Here is a 20069-nt window from a genome sequence, read left to right on the forward strand (position 1 = left end):
GCCTTCATAAGTGTCAGTGTCTTCTAATGCTGAGCATGTAACAGAGTTTTGAAGTTAAGAGTAATGACATTTCACTGAAGTACCTGCTTTGTAACTACTCTACACAGAAGGTCTTACGTGCTCTTCTCTTCATTCCGTTATAGTTCTGCAGAATCAGAAGACTTGGCAGTACATTTATATCCGGGAGCTGTAACTATTCAAGGTGTTCTCAGGAGAAAAACGTTGTTAAAAGAAGGCAAAAAGCCGACAGTAAGAGCTTATTGTATTATATTTTAACATACCTCTGAAAATAAGCAAACATGTAGGACCCTAAAAATAGGAGAACAATGAAATAAAACCAGATGTGTAATACACTTGAAATAACGGAAAATGCACGTCTGCCTCCCCGCGGTTCTTCATTTAGACTGGAGGCAGATGCTCCATTGACGGCGTGTCCATCCAGGTGCTCCTGTGCTGCTGTCTGTCCCCTAATGTCGCTGTTACACAGGACCATTTCTCGGAGAATGCTGAAAGCATATGCTGTTATGAAATAGTTTAGTCATAAGTTTAGTAAAAATAATAGAGAGTAACAACCCTAAAAAGTGGAATGCAGCCAGTTTTGTTTTTGTCAGTCCTGAGTTGTTTATTTAAATCTCTGTAATGCAGTTTCATTTTCCTTCATGAAATAAAACCCAGATAGTAAATGTCCTCCAAACCATTGTTATATTTTTTTAAATGATAAAAGTTTAATGGCACGAAACCTTCTGTACATGACATAGAAGTTTCTTCTTCCCCGGGAGCAGCAAGTGGTTTGGCTGCTAAAGAAAGAAGACTTTTTTTTTTCTTTTCTCAAATAATAGTATAATTTATCTAGTTTGGAATTAAAACTTCAACGTGTATCCAAACTTAACACTTTTGAAGATACGAGAGCTTCTTAAAATGTAAAAATGGTTTACATCTAAGCAGCCTGATTTTGCTGCTTACGTTACAGTAAACCAGAGTCGAGAAGGCCAGCTAGTAAGAACGAGGAGTAGCGTGTCAGTTGAGGCGTTACCACTATCGTGCGCCAGATGCTAGAAGCAGAGCAGCAGACAGGATGAGGCAAAGTGCCTGCCTTGTGCAGATGACGTTCCAGCGAGACAAATAGAAAGTAAGCCCTTGAAGTGAGGTCACGGGATGGCAGGTGAGAGGATGAGGAGAGGTGTCCGCACAGTGAGGCATCCGAGCTGCCGTCTGAACACAGCAGGCGAGCTAGCACGTGAGGCTCAGAGTTCAGGCGGCGAGAAGGCCTGTAGAGCTGAGGCTCGGCAGGTGGAGGAGGCGAAGTCAGAGAACAGGGTTGTTGATGATGTATTAGGTGCCGTGTTTGAGAGAGCATGGAAATGACGGTGGTTCCTGGGTTGGGGCCTGAGCTGGATGAATGTTGGGAACGTTTACCAAAACAGGGAAAGTTTTTCCAAGAAAGGGCTGGTAAGTCTTGGCTAAGTTCACTTTAATAGGGGTTTTAGGCATAGAAGTGGAGATGTCAGTTTGGCTCTAAAAAGTACAGTTCAGAAGTTCGGCAGAGAGGTGGTAGCCAGCGACGGAGACTGGGTGTTACTAGCATGCAGATGGTAGTTGAAGTGTGGGGCCGGGTGAGACAGATCGTTCGTGAGGAAGGTAGAGCCAGGGAAGAGAAGAGGGCCGAGGATGGAACTCTGCAACACACCAAGGCCTGCTATGAGAAGCAGAGAGGAAAACGAAGGAACTGTTACCGGAGAAGTGCAGAGGTTAAAGTATTTCAAGAAAGAAGGAGTGGCCAGCTGTGTTGGATGTTGCTAAGAGGTTGACCGTGGTAAGAACAGAGGCTTTGAGATACGTCCGTGATCAGTGACCTTGACAGCAGCAGCCTGACTGAAAGTAAGTTGAGGAGAAAATGGGCAAGAGAGAAGCAGAGTCAGGGATTAGAGGCCCCTTGCAAGAAGTTATGCTGTAAACAGAAGCAGAGAAATTGGGTGCTCTCTGATGGGGCAGTGGCGGGATTTTCAAAGATGAGAGTGCTGTGAAGCCTCATTTTTGTAATGATGGGAGAGGGAGAGAAATCAAAACAGTGGAGAGAGGAGTAAATTACAAAAGGAGATTTCTTCAGGGAGTGAGAGGTAGTAGGAATCTAGAGCAAGAAAGGAGGGTAGAGTTTCTCCTTTGATAGAAGCAGTGTCAACTCTTCCGTTGCAGCAGGAAGAAAGGCTAAGTAGGTGGGTCTGCAAACAGATCGTTAGATGGAATTGGTCTGGGAAGGTGAGGAAGTCCTCATGAGATTTCACCTATTTTTCTCTGGGGAAGTGCGCAGTGCTACTGTAAGAGGATGGAGTACTGGGATTTTTAAGAAAAGGAATGAAATGGTCTCCAGAGAGAAAGAGTATAGTGACTTGATGGGGTAAGAATGAAGTACTACTAACTGCTGTATGAGGTTGCTCGTTCTCATTTTATCAGTCGGTACAATTGTGTGATTTCTCCAGCAATATTTGGTTATTATGTGCCCAGTGATCAGATGGTTAGATTTAAGTAGGGCTAGGGTTATATCAGGAGAGAGGGACAGTGAGAGTCAGGTATTTGGAAGGGAATGGATGTAGTGCTGGACTGTGTGGTATTGGCTAAATACAAAGAAGGGAGAGGGAGGGTACGGGGTGGGGAGGCAGCGGCAATGCTAGATAGTGTTAAGAAGTGCTATGGTTTTGATGAAACCAATAGTTACTGAATGAAAGTATAGTCAAGCATATTCAGTGGAAGTGACAGGAATGTGGGAGATGAAGATTTCAGAAGTGATTCAACTCTAAGATTAGGCTCAGGTGGCTGGAGCGGAGCTGAAGGTCCTTGGCACTGAGTAAGGAAACTGAGAAGCGGGTGGTAGTATGTATGTTCCTGTGTTTGTCTTTCCAGGTAGCATCGTGGACAAAGTATTGGGCAGCTTTGTGTGGGACACAGCTTTTTTACTATGCTGCCAAGTCTCTAAAAGCTACAGAAAGAAAGCATGTGAGTATTCCTCCTCTGACTCCTAGCAGAGTTTCAGTTGCCTCTTCACGGTTGTAAAGAAAGTAGTCCTAATGGAGTGCAGCAATTTGCATTTTTTCCATATTCTCATCCAGAAGTTCTTACATCTATTCCTTGTGTGAGTGTTGTGGTAGAATTATTTTTATTTAGTAAGAGCATTCCAGGGAAGGCCTTGGAATAACTTCCATATTTAGAGGTTTCTTTTTTTGAATGCTATTTTTCCATCAAAAGGTCAAAAATGCACATGAACACTATCTATCTTGGCATCAAAACCTTCCCAAGCCTGGGTTTCTTGTTCAGAAAATAGTTGAAAATTATTGCTTTGGAGTCTCAGTTCATAATCTGTAAAATGTGAAAAATTGGGACCATCATCGAAAGTTCTGTCCACCTCCATCTCGGACGGAGTGGTTTTCCTCAACAGTGACGAGGAATAATAGTTACTGTGCTTACTGTAGTCTACTCTGTTGTGTTGCATGTTACTTAGAAGAAGCCTCTCAGTGCACTTTTCTCCAAATGTGGAGTCTTCCTATAAATCTTTTGCATGCTGTTTTGTTTTTATATGCTAGTGATACAGTTTTTGAAAGGAAAAAATTTTCCATGTTGCATTAATAAAATCCCCTTGAGAAGAATTTTATTTCTAAGTAATGTATTTGCAGTGAAATTAAGTGGTTTACCATACTGAGGAAAGGTAATCCACTAAAAAATGAAGTCCTTTTACTGTGTATAAATTATCCAGTGACATTGCATAATTCAGAGAAGCTCTTCTTTATTCTTACAGTTGTAGTTCTTTAAAATCAAACCAGAGGTATAGAAGAGTATGTTTGTGGTTTAAATGAGTGTCATAAGTGCCGTAAGATAGTATCACCTTCCTTCCTTCCTTCCTCACCATACCCACACCTGTCATTGTCCTGAGTTTCACATTTAATCATTGTTCTTCTTTAGAGTTTACCATATATGCTTCCTTAAACAACACATTGCTTCATTTCTGAACTGTACCTGAATGGAATCATACAAATTCTCAAGTTCTGGCTTTGTTTTGTTTTGTTTTGTTTTGTTTTGTTTTGTTTTGTTTTGTTTTTTGAAAGGGAGAGGGCTGGGGGAGGGGCAGAGGAAGAGAGAGAATCTTAAACAGGCTCCACACCCAGTGCAGAGCCCAACGTGGGACTCGATCCCACGACCCTGAGATCATGATCTGAGCTGAAATCAAGAGTCAGACACTTAACCAAATGAGCCACCCAAGCACCCCTGAAGTTTTGGCTTTTTTGCCCACTGTTATTTTACCATTGTTTAGGTACAGTCCTCACATTGAGGTAAAGGGCTGTTTTTTGTATTCTGGTCAAGGTGACTAATACACACCCCACAGAGTTATACAGACTCGTTCCACCCAACCATTTTGCAAAGTAATTGCCTCTGATTAATACTGCTGTCCTCAAAGGGAGGAACAAAAGGTTGCTATAGCTAAATTAAATCCTTTGTTTTCAGATATAGTTAACTCTTCACAAAGCCACTTTGAGATGCTTGGCTCAATTTCACTTAGTTGACGATTATGAAGAAGTAGCTATTCAAAATTAAATGTTTTTTTTTCCCCCTTAACTTTAATTAGAAAGAAGCCAAATGAAATTAGAGCATATTGGGTTGTGAAGAAATCACATTGAGTGCCAAGGAAATGGGCTGTATTCCTAATCTTCTTAAATTAAACTGTTCAGGTTAAAGAAGAAATTACAAGAACATAGAGGGTAAAGAGACAGGCTCATGTTTATATTGTAGAATCAGTTTTAGAAGAGATGTGGCTTAGGACTAAAAGCAATGAAGGAAAAACTTTTAAAAATCATTTTTAAATAAAATTAAAATACAAATTGGAAGAAAATAATGGCTATAGATAAGCAACAGATAAAGGAGTAAAATATATTATATAAACAAAGCACCACCTATGTGGTGTTCTTGCCAAGAGTTTAACCTGAATCTAATCATGAAGAAACAATCAAATCCAGACTTTGGGACATTCTATAAGACAACTGGCTTGGATTCTTAAGACCAAAATTTGGTAGATGGAGGGGGTGGGGGGAACAGGAGGACTGTTACAGATTAAAAGAGACTGAAGAGTCTGAGAGGTAAATGCAATATGTGTTCTTTGGTTGAATCCTGGAGGTAATTTTTTTTTCTTTAACTACAAAGGTCAGAATTGGGACAATTGAAAAAATTTTAATACGGACTTCATAAAAATGATGTGTCTGTTAAATTTCTTAAGATACTTCTGTTGTGGTTATATAGAAATATATTCTTAGGCTATACATGCTGAAATATTTAGGACTCAGTTTTATGATGTCTGCAGTTCTAAAAGATCAAGAAAATGCACAAAATGTAGATTCATGGGTACCAGTGTGGCATCCTTGCAACTTTGTAGTTTCAACCTTTCAAAATTAAAAGCTGAAGGGGAAAAAAATGACTAATGAAAATATACCTGTTTGTATATGTCTATAAATGCAGGAGAAGGAAATCTGGAAGCCTACAAACCTATAAGTTGTATTACTCTCTATACATTTTTTTTTGCCTAAGAGGAACAGAATCGGCTTGGCAGGGTAGAATAATAAGTGGAGAGAGTGAAGAGGGGACTCCTGTTATGTCTATATTTTTGGATTTTTTTTTTCAAGATTTTATTTATTTATTTATTTATTTGAGAGAGAGAGCACAAGTGGGGATGAAGGTGGGGAAGGGCAGAGGCAGAGGGAGAAGCAGACTTCCTGCTGAGCAGGGAGCCCAACACAGGGCTCGATCATGACCTGAGCCAAAGGCAGACACTTAACTGACTGAGCCACCCAGGAGCCCCTTTTTGGATGTTTTAAAATGAAAACATTCACTGGAAAAATATTTTTTAATGGAAGTTTATTTATTGTAAAAAAAAAAAATTTTGCAGGTGTGTTTGAACCCATCACTGTATTGTAGAGAGTGAATAAATACTGTTAGATTAGTTAAATTTTTAAAGACCAAGACCAAGCCTGAAAAGAAATCTGTAACAAAACTGAAGACTTGTCACAGCTCAGTGGGGATAAAACAGGACATTAGAAAAAGGGAAAGAGGAGATAAATAGAAGATGAAATATAAGTGGCTAATAAACATGAAAAGATGACCAACCTTATTAGGGATCGAAAATGCAGGTTAAAGAAGATGCCCTTTTTTGCTATTAGGCAAAAATTTTGAAGATTGTTAATAGAGCATTGGCCATGGTGTGGGGAAACATGGACTATTATCCATTATTTGCAGAAATTTAAATTGGTATTGTTTTTGTGGTGGGCAGTCCTAGTCTGTATTTAACTCAGTAATAACCAGTGATTCCTTATCTGAGAATCTGTCCTGTGGAAATTCTTGAACAAATGCACGAAGATACCTGTAGAAGAATATTCCTGTAGCGTTTATAATAGAAATCTGTAAAGACTCAAAATACTTATCAATAAGGAGGTACTGAAAACTGCAAATGAGAGTACAGATATGCCCCCATTAGTACAATGGACCCTTGAACAATGAGGTTAGAGGCACCTACCCCACCTGCCTCCCACACCTGTGCAGTTAAAAATCTGTGTATAACGTTTAACTCCCCAAAAACTTAACTACCAATAGCCTTTTGATCAAAAGGTTTACCAATAACATAAACAGTCGGTTGACATATTTTGTATATTATATGTATTATATGATATATTCTCACAATAAAGTAAGCTAGAAAAAATGTTAAGAAAATCATAAGAAAAAAATATACTTACTGTAATGTATCCAGAAAAAGCCGCATTTTTAAATAGACCTGCGTAGTTCAAACCCATGTTGTTCAAGGGTCAGCTGTATATGAAAACCAACAGCACCAAAAAAGCCTTTGGTGTAAATGCATAGAGAAAGGGCAGACCTTTGTTTCCATGTGTTTTCTGCGTGGATAACCAGTTTTCCTGGCATCATTTAGCAAACAGTTCATTCTTCCTTCATCGGTCTGTGGAATCCACTCTTGTCATATGAATTTACATCTCTACGCCCAGATTGCTCTCTTGACTTCCGTTGCCCTGTCTGTCCCTGTCCTGTGGCCCATGGTCTCAATTACTGTAGCTTTATGAGCCTTGTTGTGTGTCAGGGCAGGTCCTGACTACTTGTTCTCAAGAGCGTACTGGCTATTTCTGCTCCTTTGCTCTTGTATATAAATTTTAGAATCAGCTTCTCAAGTTCTGTAAAACCCTACTGAAATTTTTATTGAAATGACACTGAGTCTGTATAAATCAACTTAGGGAGAATTGACATATTTACAAAGCAAACATCTCATGGTATTTCTTCATTGATTTATGTCTTCTTGGATGCCTTTAATCGGTTCTACTTCTGTGTATCTTTTGTCGCATGTATTGCTAGGTACCTCTCTTACAAATGACTTTTACGTTTCTCGTGTATAGAATTACAATTGATTTTCATACTGATCTTTACCAAGTGTCCTTGCTCATGATTCTTATTACTTTGGTAGATTTTAGTGGATTTTCTTTGTCGATATTATCATCTGTGAGTAATGGCAATTTTATTTCTTCCTTACTCATATACCTTTTATTTCCTTTTTATTATCCTATTAAGCTGACTAGGTCTTCAAATTCTGTGTTGAATGGAAGTAGCAATGATGGGCATCCTTGTCTTGATACTGATTTTGAAATGTTTTTAGCATTTTACCCTTGAGAGTGTGTGCTGCAGGGTTTTGATTTGGGGATTTTTTTTTTATTTTATTTTTTTGGTCTTTCCTGCTTTATTTTGGTTTGGTTTTTGTGTAGGTTTTGTTTGTTTGATTGGTGGATACTCTTTATTGAATTAGAAAGTTCCCTTCTATTCCTAGTCTATCACAAGTACACATTATGTTTTTGCAAAAGCTTATTGGGTAAACCGAGTTGAATGTATTTTTTTTCTTTTTTAATCTGTTAATATGGTGATTTAGTTTAATAATTTTTCTAAAGTTAAAAAAAATAATTGTTCTAAAGTTGAACTAATCTTGCTTTCTTGGAATAAACCCAGATTAGTTTTGCTTTCTTGAAATAAACCCAATTTTGCATTGTTTGATTTCTAACATTAAACCAACCTAACATTCCTTGGATAAATCCAGATTGGTCATCATATATCAGCTTTTTTTTTTTTTTTTTTTAAGAGAGCGAAAGAGAGCAGGAGCAGGAGGGGCACAGGGAGAGAAAGAATCTCAAGCAGCCTCTATGCTGAGCATGGAACCCAGCACGGGGCTCCATCTCACAACCATGAGATCACAACCTGAGCAAAAACCAAGTGTCAGACACTCAACCAGCTGCACTACCCAGGCGCCCCTATTGGCTTTTTCCAATATTTTACCTAATATTTTTTCATTTATGGTCACAAATGAAATTAACCTTAATTTTCTGTTCTTTTCTAATAGCCCTTTTTTTCCATTACATTTATTTCAAGTATAACTTTAAAAAACGAAGAATAGAAAGTACAAGCATACTAAGAATACCTTTTATTTTTTGAGAAGTACAAGTGAGAATATATTGTTAAGAATTGTCTGGGTCACCAGGGTGGCTCAGTCAGTTGAGCATCCCGGCTCTTGATTTCAGCTCAGTCTTGATCCCAGGGTCATGAGTCCAACCCCAGGTTGGGCTCCATGCCCACTTTAAAAAAAAAAAAAAAATTGAAAGCACTGGTGGTTTAGTAAATCATCAGGTTTCAGGTAATACCCCCATTACATTATATACTTTAAATTTATGCTATGTTATATGTTAATTATATCTCAATAAAGCTGGGTAAAAAAAGATAACACCTCTATTAAAATACAGATGTGTTTCCTAATAAGGGAAGGGGTTTGGGGCAGCATAGTAAGGAACAGAAAAAAACCACAGAGACGAATATATCAGATCCAGCAACAGATCGTGCTTTTTTGGGAATTGAGCCTCGGACAGTTAGGTTTTGATGAAGAGTTGAAGCTAGGAAGGATCTGACAAGTAGGAGACTATCTAAAGCGGGCATTCCTAAATGAAATTTCGTAGTAAGTAAAAAGCTATGAGCCGACTCAACCAACATGAAGTCACAAATCTTATCTCTCATGGGAGAAACTGAAAATACGCTTATCCTTAATTTTCGCTTAGGATGAGCCATAAATTTTGCGTTTCCATTAATGATCTTTTTATATCTCAGTTCAAATCAACATCAAATAAGAACGTATCTGTGGTAGGATGGATGGTGATGATGGCCGATGACCCAGAACACCCAGATCTCTTCTTGCTGACTGACTCGGAGAAAGGTGAATCATGAGAATGTGTAGGGTTTAAGGTACTGAGTGTACATAACATTCAGTTGGTCCAGACATAGTTTAACTGGAGTACTTGACCAGGAACATGTTTATGTAGTTTTGTCACATAGTGTATAGTAATGATATCAATATTTTTGGTATCAGTATCTATTATAAGTATATTTATTTTGCTGCATGGGCATAAACTTGAAATTAAAAGCCCAAGTAATCCTTAGGGAGCTAAGACCCAGGCAGAGAGGGAGGGAAGGAGGGAACTGTAGAAGCAGTTACTTTAAAATCTCAGGCATTTGCTATGTATTGTAGTACCCCTCCGTTCATACCCTGAAATAAATTGCTATTCTTAAGTTCTGAATGTGGCAGAGGTTTCCTCTAAATGATTTTTATTCCTTTATTTTTAACTAAGTTAATTGGTTGTTTAACTCATGTCACTTTCCAAATAAGTATAATTAATAATTAATTCTTTGCTTAACAATACTGAGAGAGACTTATGAATGAAATTATGAATGAAATTGTTGACTGTTGAGGAGTTTTTTAAGTGGATCAGAGAAGTTGGCGGGTGGGCCGTGTAGAATCTCTAAGCAGAGACCACAGGCGGCCGGCAGAACACAGCCTTACGTGACTGCTGTTCTTCCTTTACGACACCTGCCAGCTGTTGACAAGCACCTCAAAGGAAGCCAGATGGGAAATTCCTTCCTGTCTGCCCAGAATCTTCCACTGCAGCGCTCACCACTGAAACTCTACTTACTGACTGTACAGTTACATTTGGACCTCCATTCAGAATGTGTTTTATATCAACAGATATTCTGCTTTTAGGATATTACAGCATTTTAAGTGAAAACTTAAGCAAATATGTTGGATGTGGAAAAAAAATAATAGTAGCAAAATGTCTCATTTTGAGATGAAATAGGTTGACTTAGAGTAAGAACTACCTACTCCGCATTCTGAATTCAAAGTCCCTGCCCCAACCCCCAAATCCCAAAGACATTATTCATAAAATTATATTTTAAGGAGATCGTTTTCATTTGGCTTAGTTAACAAATTTTTTTATTTTCTTTAATTTCCTTAGTGTAGCTTGACAGAACTACTTCCAAGAAGCCAAGGTTTTGGTAACATTTGGACTAATGGTCTTTTGGAGGGAGAGGAGAAAGTAGATAAATGGCAGCTTTGGACAGCTTAATTGTAGATATGCCTTCGATTCAAATGAATCTAATGTCCACATCTGAGTTCAGCAAGTAAAACAGTATTATTTAACATTAAACATTTGGTGAAGAAACTGTTGCTTCTGAAAGTGCAAAAGTTCTCTGAGTGTTCCAGTCTCAAAGGAAAGCTCTATCAATGTCTAAAAAAGGTCGGGCGCTTGGGCCATTGAAGGCAGTTATAAAGAAGAGAGCAGAATTCGTTACGAATTGGGAAATAAAAACAGGTCAATGATAAAAGGGAATAAAGCTCAACTTAGGGCAGCCTTTGGTACATAAATCCTTTCTTTTTTCAGTTTATCACCTTGATACATACAATCATATAAGATACATTTATTTTGTATCAGTCTTGAATTAGTTAACATAAGCTCTAAATATACACAACACAGATGAATTTCTAATTTTCTAAAAGAGGAAAGTGACTTTTCAGATTTTCCCAGAAAGCCCCCAGTAGGCCCAGAAATCTGATCATTTCAGCAAACATAACTAACAACTAAAAGCATAGTTGATATTGATGTTACCTAATTAATCCTTAACCACTTTATGTACCTAATGTTTAAGTGTTAAACGTGTTAAAGCGTTTTGCCTGTAAAAACTTAATATTAACATATTCTGTACTCTCAGTCCTACATACATACTTAGAGGAGCCAAACAATTCTTTTATTTAGGTATACTTTCCTCTGACAAACATTTAAGGAGACAAAAATACTTCTCTTCCAATTCAGAAACAGCAGAACAGTGACTTTCTGAATAAATGATAGCATGTGAATGTAGCATAGGGAACTCTTCTTTTAATTTGTATTAGAAAATCAGGGTTAGAGACAGAGAATTCTGAAACTGAGAATTTTAGTCACGTTTTATTTTGCTCCTTGCTATCTGGCTGAATTATTATATGTCAGAGTCCTTAAAATTTTATTATTTTTCCCTTGTTTTTAATAACTTTAGGAAACTCATACAAGTTTCAAGCTGGCAACAGAATGAACGCGATGCTGTGGTTTAAGCATTTGAGCGCGGCCTGCCAAAGCAACAGACAGCAGGTGAGTGGCGCCTCTCAGCGTGGGACGGCCCCTCCCTTGGGACTGTATTTAAGAGTTCCACGGGCATTAAGCAGACTAATTTTATGAATGAAGAGGGAAAATGATACTGTTTCTATTCTTTCTCCTGTTGGCAGCAGTAAACAAGGTATAAAGTCCACATTTTAGTGAGGAGACAGTCAATAAAATAATGAAAAAATAAAATTTCAAATGCTGAAAACTGTATACAGAACTATATATACATATATATATGGAAAACAAAATAGAATTATGTGATACAGAGTGATGAGAGTAGACACAACTTTAAATAAAGAAGAGTGAGCAGCAGAGATGTCCCCAAAGACATGAATGTGACAAGAAGGAACAGCTGTGTGAAGATGAAGGGGAACGGAGGTCTGGTGGAGGGCACAGAAAGGTCAAAGCTCCTGAAGGTGGAAGGAGCTTCAAGTGTTCAAAAGAGGCAACGGTAGCCCGTGTCATAGGATATAGTGAGAGGCAAAGAAGGAGAGCCGAGGGGGATAAAACTTAGATGGCACTTCAATAAAATTTACCCTGATTCATCTTTATTCTGTTAATAACTTGACACGGGTTCTTGTGGTTGCAGCGAAACCCAAAGCCATTTGGATTTGTTTGTTTTTATTTCACTGAAACAAAGATGGTCTAATTCAAAGGCTTTCAGCTGCAGAGGAGAAATGAAGCCATGGTGGTGTTTTCCCCAAACCCTGTTTCAGATCTAAAGTCGAGCCGCGAATCGGTAGAAAAGACGTAAAATAATTGCAGTTATGGAAATACGTGTAGACTTTTTGTAGGCCAGTTTTTAGTTGAATATATTTGAAGACCATTGACTTCAGGTACTGAAATTCAGAAGTGTACAGTTAAGTGTTATCCGTAGCTAACTCTGAGTGATATAATACACTATATAAGTTTATACCGCTTATTAAAGGTACTTTTCACCCTGTGTTGTCAGAACCGAAGTTGGACCCCTTTCTTGATAAAGGAAGAAACTAAATCTCAGAAGTGCTAAATGACCTATACAGGGTCAAACAAGTAAATGTCTTTATCTTTTAGGACCGTTCTTTTTAAATATTGTTACAATAGGCTTTGTTCTCTTAGAATTTTTATTTTATATGTATATGAAAGACTAATAGCGGTATTTGGTATCATTTTTACCACCTTCCATTAAGGACATGAAATGCCATAGAACAAAGACTGCTTTCTTGCCTTTGTCAAGTTAGGGTCTGGGACAGAATGAAAGAAACAGACCTTCTTTTGCCCATACTACGCTTACGTGCAACTCAACTTACATTCTTGAAGTGTGCTTAAAGTATTAAGTGTCATTCTTTTAAATCTCAGATTTCAAGATGAATCTAGACAGTGTATGCATTACCAACATAAAGGTTCAATTTCTTTTACTATATTAAGCAGACCTTCCAGCGAAACAAGTCAACCAAATGTGTATAAGTGGGTTTTATTTGTTTGTTTGTCTCTGTACTGGGGAGAATCAGAGTAGAGTAGCAACTGTATCAATAGAATCTGTGAAATGTGAAAATTCTTAGTAGAAGACTGATTCACTCAAGTACAATACCTTAAATCATATTCAAGGAACTTCGGAGGAAGTGAACTTACACTTTATTTAAACGTGGGTTTCTTATAACCAGACCTGAGAATTTATACTTTAAGCACTTGAGTATTTGTATTATATTTGATTTATGATTCAGTTATGATTGTAGTATTAAAGAATTTTTTCATTCAGAGGGTGACATGTGTAAGAGACTTCCCCCTCCCTTTTTTTTTTTTTTTTAATATCCTAGGTTTTCAGAAAAAAAATTCCTAAAGTGATAGCTGTTAAGCTGTTTTAACGGATAGAGAAATGACCACTGAAGTGGGACTATCTCCCCCAGCACAACTTTAGAAAACAGATAGTAAGGGTTAAGAGTGTTTTTTTGACATGGTGAAACCCTCTTTAGTCCTTGACTAGAGGACTCATCAGCTGATTTCCAAAAACAAAATATATTCATATTTCAAAGAATTATTGTGGAATTTATCCTCACTACAATGTGGACTTCATTCTAATTGTTGATTTCTATAAGGAATCAAATTAAACTTGATCCAGTCATAAGCCTCAGACTATTATATAACCTGTTGATTTTTCAGTCACCAAGTGTCAGATCAGAATTTATCTAACGATGAGTTTTATTCTTTTATACTTACTTTCATGATGATTTCACAAAGAAATTCTTAGTAATGTTCATTATAAAATTATCTGTGCTGGATTTAAAAATATGCATGTAGGAATTCCTGTTAATGCAGATACTGAGAAAATAGATGATAAGTGTGTTTGTCAGAGTGTCTCCCTAACTAGAGCCACCCGTCTTTTCTCGTTCATTTGCTCACTCAGCAGACATCTGCTGAGCGCCCTGTGTTAGACAAGATACCGTCTCCACCCTTTGTCCTGTTCCAGTTCAATTTTCTGGAAAGAGAGTATTAACTCAGTGATTTTCTCAAAAATGTCCTAGCATATTTTATTCATTATTCATAAATGATTGCAGTACCTTCTGTCAAATTCCTTTTTTAAAAAGATATCTGGGCTTAAAATGACAAAGAAAGATAAGAAATCGTACTTTGGAAAGCAGCTTTTAAATACTATCAGTTTTGTACTGCTTATATTTTTAAGGTTCCTACAAACTTGATGACTTTTGAGTAAAAGCCTAAGAGAGAAGCGAGGTGAACTCTTGCCCTAAGTAAGAGCGAGGCTGATGAAGGTGCCAGCTGTGAGCCGGTTCTGGGCCGGGAGGAGCCCAGCGGCTCCGTCTCAGCCTTTGGAGTTCTGAACCAAAAAAGCACGAATTTCAGGGAATGAAGTGCGATATTCCCAGAGAACAAATTGGAGTTATCAAACAAACTGCCATGGACCACGCTTCTTTTCTCTGAACTGACCTGCGGAAACCACTGCCTTAAAAGAATGAAAGGAAAACCAACATGAAACACCAAATAGTGTGTGTGAATCTTCCGGCGGTGCTGTGCTTGGAGTAGATCGTAGCTAATTTGCATTTCTTTTAACTTTGTACTAATTTTGGAGGGGGGAATCGCCTTTTTTAGATACACTTTAAAAAGGAAAAACATATTTCTTATGGGTTATGTGAGGGGCTGGTGTTGAGCGGAGGTGTGAAGATGCGCTGTGTGAGGAGGATGCCCCCAGTAGCCGGCCCGGGGGCTTCTCCGCAGCCCCCCGGCTCTCCCACGGCAAGTCTCGGATTTAGACATGTCCACAGCGGGACGTGCAGGGGTTCATGTGGGATTGGGGGTGGGGGTTGTGAATGAGGGGAGATTTTTTTTTTAACACTAAACTTCGGAAATTTAGTACTGTATGGGGAGCATCGTGTCCTGCAGGCGGCATGAAGGCTCAGTGTTCCTGATCCAGACAGTCTTTTCAGGTGGGCTCCAGAAAACATGGTTGTTTTTAACTGGGTTTGAATTTAGCCTTCCATATGAATTCGTTGTTGGACCACAGATCTGCTTAGGAAAGAACTGTAATCCCAACCTAAACTTTTCTTAGATTTTACAGTAATTATATTTTTTTCAAGTTAATTGAATTATCCCTTCTACCAGTCACTGGGGATTTTTGTCGTCAAGATGACATACTGGTATTTCTTCAGAATATTTTCATTTACAGTGTTTAATGTATACAATGCCAGTAATTTTTTTTATTACTCATTTTCCTTATTTTTGTTCACTAGATTCAGGATCACATTTGTTTAAAAGAGCTTCCACATCTGTATGTGTGTATGTATTTTATTATAAGGCACACAGAATAATTTTAAAAGGGAAAAAGGCGAAAGATTGAGATTCTGGGAATCTTAAGTATCAAAACTTTCCTTCCTATGTAACTTTCCTTTATTACAAAACACTTTTCTGAAAACTTACTATAGGTCCCGGCCATGAAACTCTGTTTTGTCAGCAGTTGACCAAGCTGTTCGTGAGAGCTCTTCCGTGCCACGGTGCGCTTAATTTCCAGGATAAATGTCGAATTGCAAAAAAGAAAAAAAAAAGTTAAAGATGAGCTGCCTTAGAGTTTCAAAAAATGGCACTTGAACAAAGGCTATGCGTTAGATGTTAGAACTTATGGGGCGTCCTGTATTTTATCAGTGGCCCAAAGTAAGAAAGGCTTTTTGAGGATCCCTTCCAATAAACTTGTAATACTTTGGGCCTCACATAGAATTTCTCACATTTGCATTCTTTAGTGAATTCCATGCGTTTTTTATCATCTAGAAGCCATAAAACTTAAATATTAAGTAGAAGATATCGTCCACAGAATAATTAGCTAAAAGTCTATCCAAAGGAAAGTAGAAGAGCTTTTGGAAAGGATGTTAAGAGTCCAGATATTTTTCTCATATAGCACAGTTAGAAACACCATTATTTCTGGTTTTGTGGAAAGTGACATGGGCTGGAGAGGGCAAAATGTTGCCTGTGCTGAGTGATTTTTCAATTAATGGTCTCCCAAGTTTAAGTTGGGTACACAGACCACCTGCATCGCCAGCAGTATTACTTCATAGACCTTGCACATCTTTCTTTTGTTTTACATTTTTTAAATTCCTTACTTTGTGTATCTCTCTTCAGAAATAAGTGTTTTTAACAGTGTATGTGCTTTTTAAAAAAAAACTGTGGATGAGAACCCTGTGGATTTTTTATTATTGTTTTGTTTGTCATAAATAAGCTAAAATAGGTACGTTTTAGGTTAACCATATTTAGGGAGATTTGCAACTGGAAGTCAGAGCCTGACATCACACAGTTTTGCCAAAGAGAGAGCTAAACTGGAAGATGTGTTTGATATTTCAGCTCTAAACATTAAGGGGTACTTGCCCAGGGAAAGAATAGTGTTCAAATTTGGTGAATAGTCCCTATATAGAATTGTGGCCTCTCACTGAGCGAAACTCTTAACACAGCTGTGCAGAAGTAGCCATTGTTCTTCTCTCTTCAAATCTGTCTATTCAAAAGGTTAAGACATTGCTTTTGAGGATTATTTTAGCATTTGAAACAAATGGAAACCAGTGAGAGAAGCGAATTGAAATAGCGTAGGTGAATTTTTAATCTATAATTCACCAAATGGTACAGCAATTCAAGCAAAGAAAATAGGTCACCAAAATATATTAAATATTTAGGTAGTTTATTAGTAGGAAGATGAAAATTTTTTTCCTCTTATTAAGCTTATGCTTAATAAATTAGTAAATTAGTGACTCAGAGCTTGGAATCCTCTATCAATACTAAGCTCATTTGTTTCTCTCCTAGCCAAGAGCAACTCATTAGAAATTCCATTATATTTTAAATTTAAGCTAGTTTACGAAGAGCATAAATATTGGCATATTATACGGTCTGGTGTAGTAGTATGTAATACTAGCCAAAATACAGTTTGAGGCACATCTCGTTTATTTCACAGTTTATTTGAACATGGAAGCTTATTTTTCATACAGAAGTAACATCAGTTTTTAACATAAAACTGTAAAAAGAACCGCATAATAATGACCTTCAGAGCACTAGTTTTGGTTTCATGCCCTCCTCTGTGTTTGGAATTCGCTTAATTTTTTCAGAGGTATTATTATCTCCATACTATAAGAATTGAAAGAGAACTGATCAAACACAACTTCCTATAAACGTTTTCTTCACTATGTAAATATTATTTGTATAAACATTACAAAAAGGGATCCAAACAATTTGAGTATTTTTTTTTCTCCCTGGGTACGTGCTTCAAGGACGATTTGTTTTTCTGTGTGGAAAATGCCATGACTGTCGCACTACCTTTTGTGTGGACTGTCTTGGGATTGGGTCTTTCCATATGTCAAGAGTTAGGGTGTTCTTCACTCCCAGGTTTTTGTAAGTGGCTTTATTCCTCTTTAGATGACTTCTAGAAAAGCCCAAGGAGCACTGCTGTTACAGAGGGGGAAATGGCTGCTGTCTGTGGTATACACACTCCACGGATTGGTTGAACCTGGGGGCCCCAGGATTACCAGAATTTACCTGGCCACATGACTTGAGCTGTGGTCTTCTGAGCTTAAACCCATAAGCTATACACCTTTCCTACTGAACACAAAACTCTAAGGCATTAATTGGAAATCCATACTAATAGTAGACTTCATCCATTAACTGTTGAAAAGAATATATCCACTGTTGATTTCCTTCTTGCTTTCTGAGGCACATTCCTTTCCACCCAGTCTTTAAACTACCATATTACCTTCTTCTGCCAACAAGGGGGAGCAGCGTTGCTTCACAGAGATAATCTGTGATAAAAGAAATCCTCTGCTTCAGAGGCTTTTGAAATCATTGGATCCCTTTTTGAAAGTGAAGACGAGCTCACCTGGGCTGGGGTGGAGCTGTGGGGCTGCTGTTGCACGAGCAGATGATACAGGGCACGTGGTGAGGCTTGCCTGGCCTTTTTGGTGACCTTCTAGGGCTTGCTTTCATTTTCTCTCTCCTTTTGTACTACTTTTTTCAAACATAGTAAATTTATGATTTTACAGCCAGAGTGGTATTCTGTTTTTTCTACGCTTTGAGATACAAACATTGTTACTTAATCACATTGATGACGGTTATTTTCCACATGAAGTCAACCTTTTCAAAATGATCTAAGCCCTTTTTGGTCTTGCTCCCCTAAAAATGGCTTGTAACTAAAGTGACTTTTTTTTTTTCCCATTTAGAGGATTCTGATGAAAGATCTGTGCATGCAAACAAAGTTACTGAAAGCAATTTCGTTACACTGGTATCTCAAGTTGTAGGGTGGGGAAGATTTGGTCAGTGCCTTAACAATTTGAAGACCAATTTTAGGGCATCGAGTATGACAATAATCATTTGCCCTCTTACTCCTCTAATTTCAGGAGTGTGTGCTAGCCCTCTCTCCACCAGCTTACTCTTTCTCCCAGCAAGTGTAAGAGCGTCTGTGCAGATAGCCTCCAGGTTGTCGTTGCAGGCCTCCGAGGTCATGAGTCTCTTTAGACAGGCTCCCTCCCTGCTTCTCTCCTGCCAGGGCAGGAGATAAAAAACAAACCCACCCAAATCAGCCTTTAGACGAGCACTTTTAAGAATAGCTTTGAAGAGCATCCAGCTGAGTGTATTTTTATTTTGTGGTGTTGATGTTGTTTTGAGCACCGATTTAATTACAAGGCCTTTCAGAAAACCCCTAAAGGAACACATTACAGCCAGAAAGATTTGTTGGGGTCTTATTAAAGCTACTGAAATCTTGTAATGAGATTTGACCAAAAATGAGATTTAGATTGTTTCATTCTTATATTTAGATAAAACTCAGAACAAACAGGCAGTCATTTAACCTACCAGATATTGTTTCCTTGGAAATATTATGGCAGGAAAGTGAAAACAATTCCAGTATATAAATGTAAAGGGAAGCTGAGAGACTACACTAGCTTTCTTAGTCAAAACAAAACTTGGAAACATTTTGCTTCTCTGAGACTCTTGCAAGATCTGACACTGCTGTTGTTCAACTGAGTCAAGATGCTATTTTTCACATTTTTTAAGGGCTAGTTGTATTCCAGAATAGGGAAGTAGACATAGTCTTTAAAGCCAAATGAAATGTTGACTGATCCTGGAGATTAGCGGAATTTAAATTTTGCTTCTAGTCGTTTTGGCCTGCAAAGTGGTGATGGAATTAAGGGAATAGAATGCATAGTTAGAGTGCTTTGACAGGATTGCACTTTTTTTTTAATAGACCAGCTAAAAATTTCATAAATATTACCTATGCTTTAGATATCAGGTAACAGATATTAAGTTTCCCCTCAAGGTGTCATCACCTATTAGGACTATTCACAAATCTAGTCCAATAATTATTGATTTATCAGGTCTGACACAGTGGCTGGTTATAAGTCACCAGACTTTTCAAGAGTTTCTACATCTTAATTGTTGACAAACGTATTGTTTCACAGCCCACTGAAGTGTGTATGTGTGGGGAGAGGGTGGGGAACTCCTTCACAGTGGAATTTGAAGGAGAGAAACATCTGTGGGGGTAAACATCCACTGATGGTCATATACAGGAAAACACAAGCCATTTTTATTCTTCTTTAGCCCAGTTAACTCGAGGTACTCTAGTGAGGAAGCGCTGGGTTGCACTATGACCTCCCTGAGCGATGTGCAGCTTGGTTCCTCTCTCGCTTTCTGTTTCTGTTTAACATGCACATGTGAGTGTGAGATCTTCAGTGTGTTTGCATAAGCTAACTTAAAATGAATTTAAGTACAGTTTTCTGAAACATTTCTACTGAAATAAATTACTTAAAAATACAGATTGTGTGGGGATGATTTGTTGCCATAGTTACATTTTTATCATTAACTTTTAAAATGCATTTTATCATTAAGTTTTAAATCAGTGCTCTAATGTGATCTTTTTCTCATTCTAAACTAGTTGACGAGGTTTCTGTGGGTACAGAAGCTTCTGTCTGGGTACACTTCGTTGCTCTTCCCTGTCCTGGGACGAGGATGCGCTCTGGCATGCTGACAGATGGGGTCTAGAGGAATAGGGGTCACGGGTCCAATATTTCCAACTTCATCTCCCCA

General features: G+C 38.0%; 1 protein-coding gene across 3 annotated transcripts in view; it reads left to right on the forward strand.

Moving 5' to 3' along the window:
• The window catches only part of RALGPS2 (Ral GEF with PH domain and SH3 binding motif 2), a 158137-nt gene extending 138341 nt beyond the window's left edge, over positions 1-19796 (forward strand). For all 3 annotated transcript variants that reach the window (XM_034666777.1, XM_034666778.1, XM_011220946.3), the window contains 5 exons: positions 144-249; positions 2899-2991; positions 9175-9280; positions 11431-11522; positions 14194-19796. In XM_034666777.1, coding sequence (XP_034522668.1) covers positions 144-249; positions 2899-2991; positions 9175-9280; positions 11431-11522; positions 14194-14223 — 427 coding nt within the window. In that variant the 3' untranslated portion in view covers positions 14224-19796. The remainder of the gene's footprint in view (positions 1-143; positions 250-2898; positions 2992-9174; positions 9281-11430; positions 11523-14193) is intronic.
• The last annotated feature ends 273 nt before the right edge of the window (positions 19797-20069 follow it).

Source organism: Ailuropoda melanoleuca, chromosome 8 (assembly GCF_002007445.2).
Source record: "Ailuropoda melanoleuca isolate Jingjing chromosome 8, ASM200744v2, whole genome shotgun sequence".
Taxonomy (NCBI): domain Eukaryota; kingdom Metazoa; phylum Chordata; class Mammalia; order Carnivora; family Ursidae; genus Ailuropoda; species Ailuropoda melanoleuca.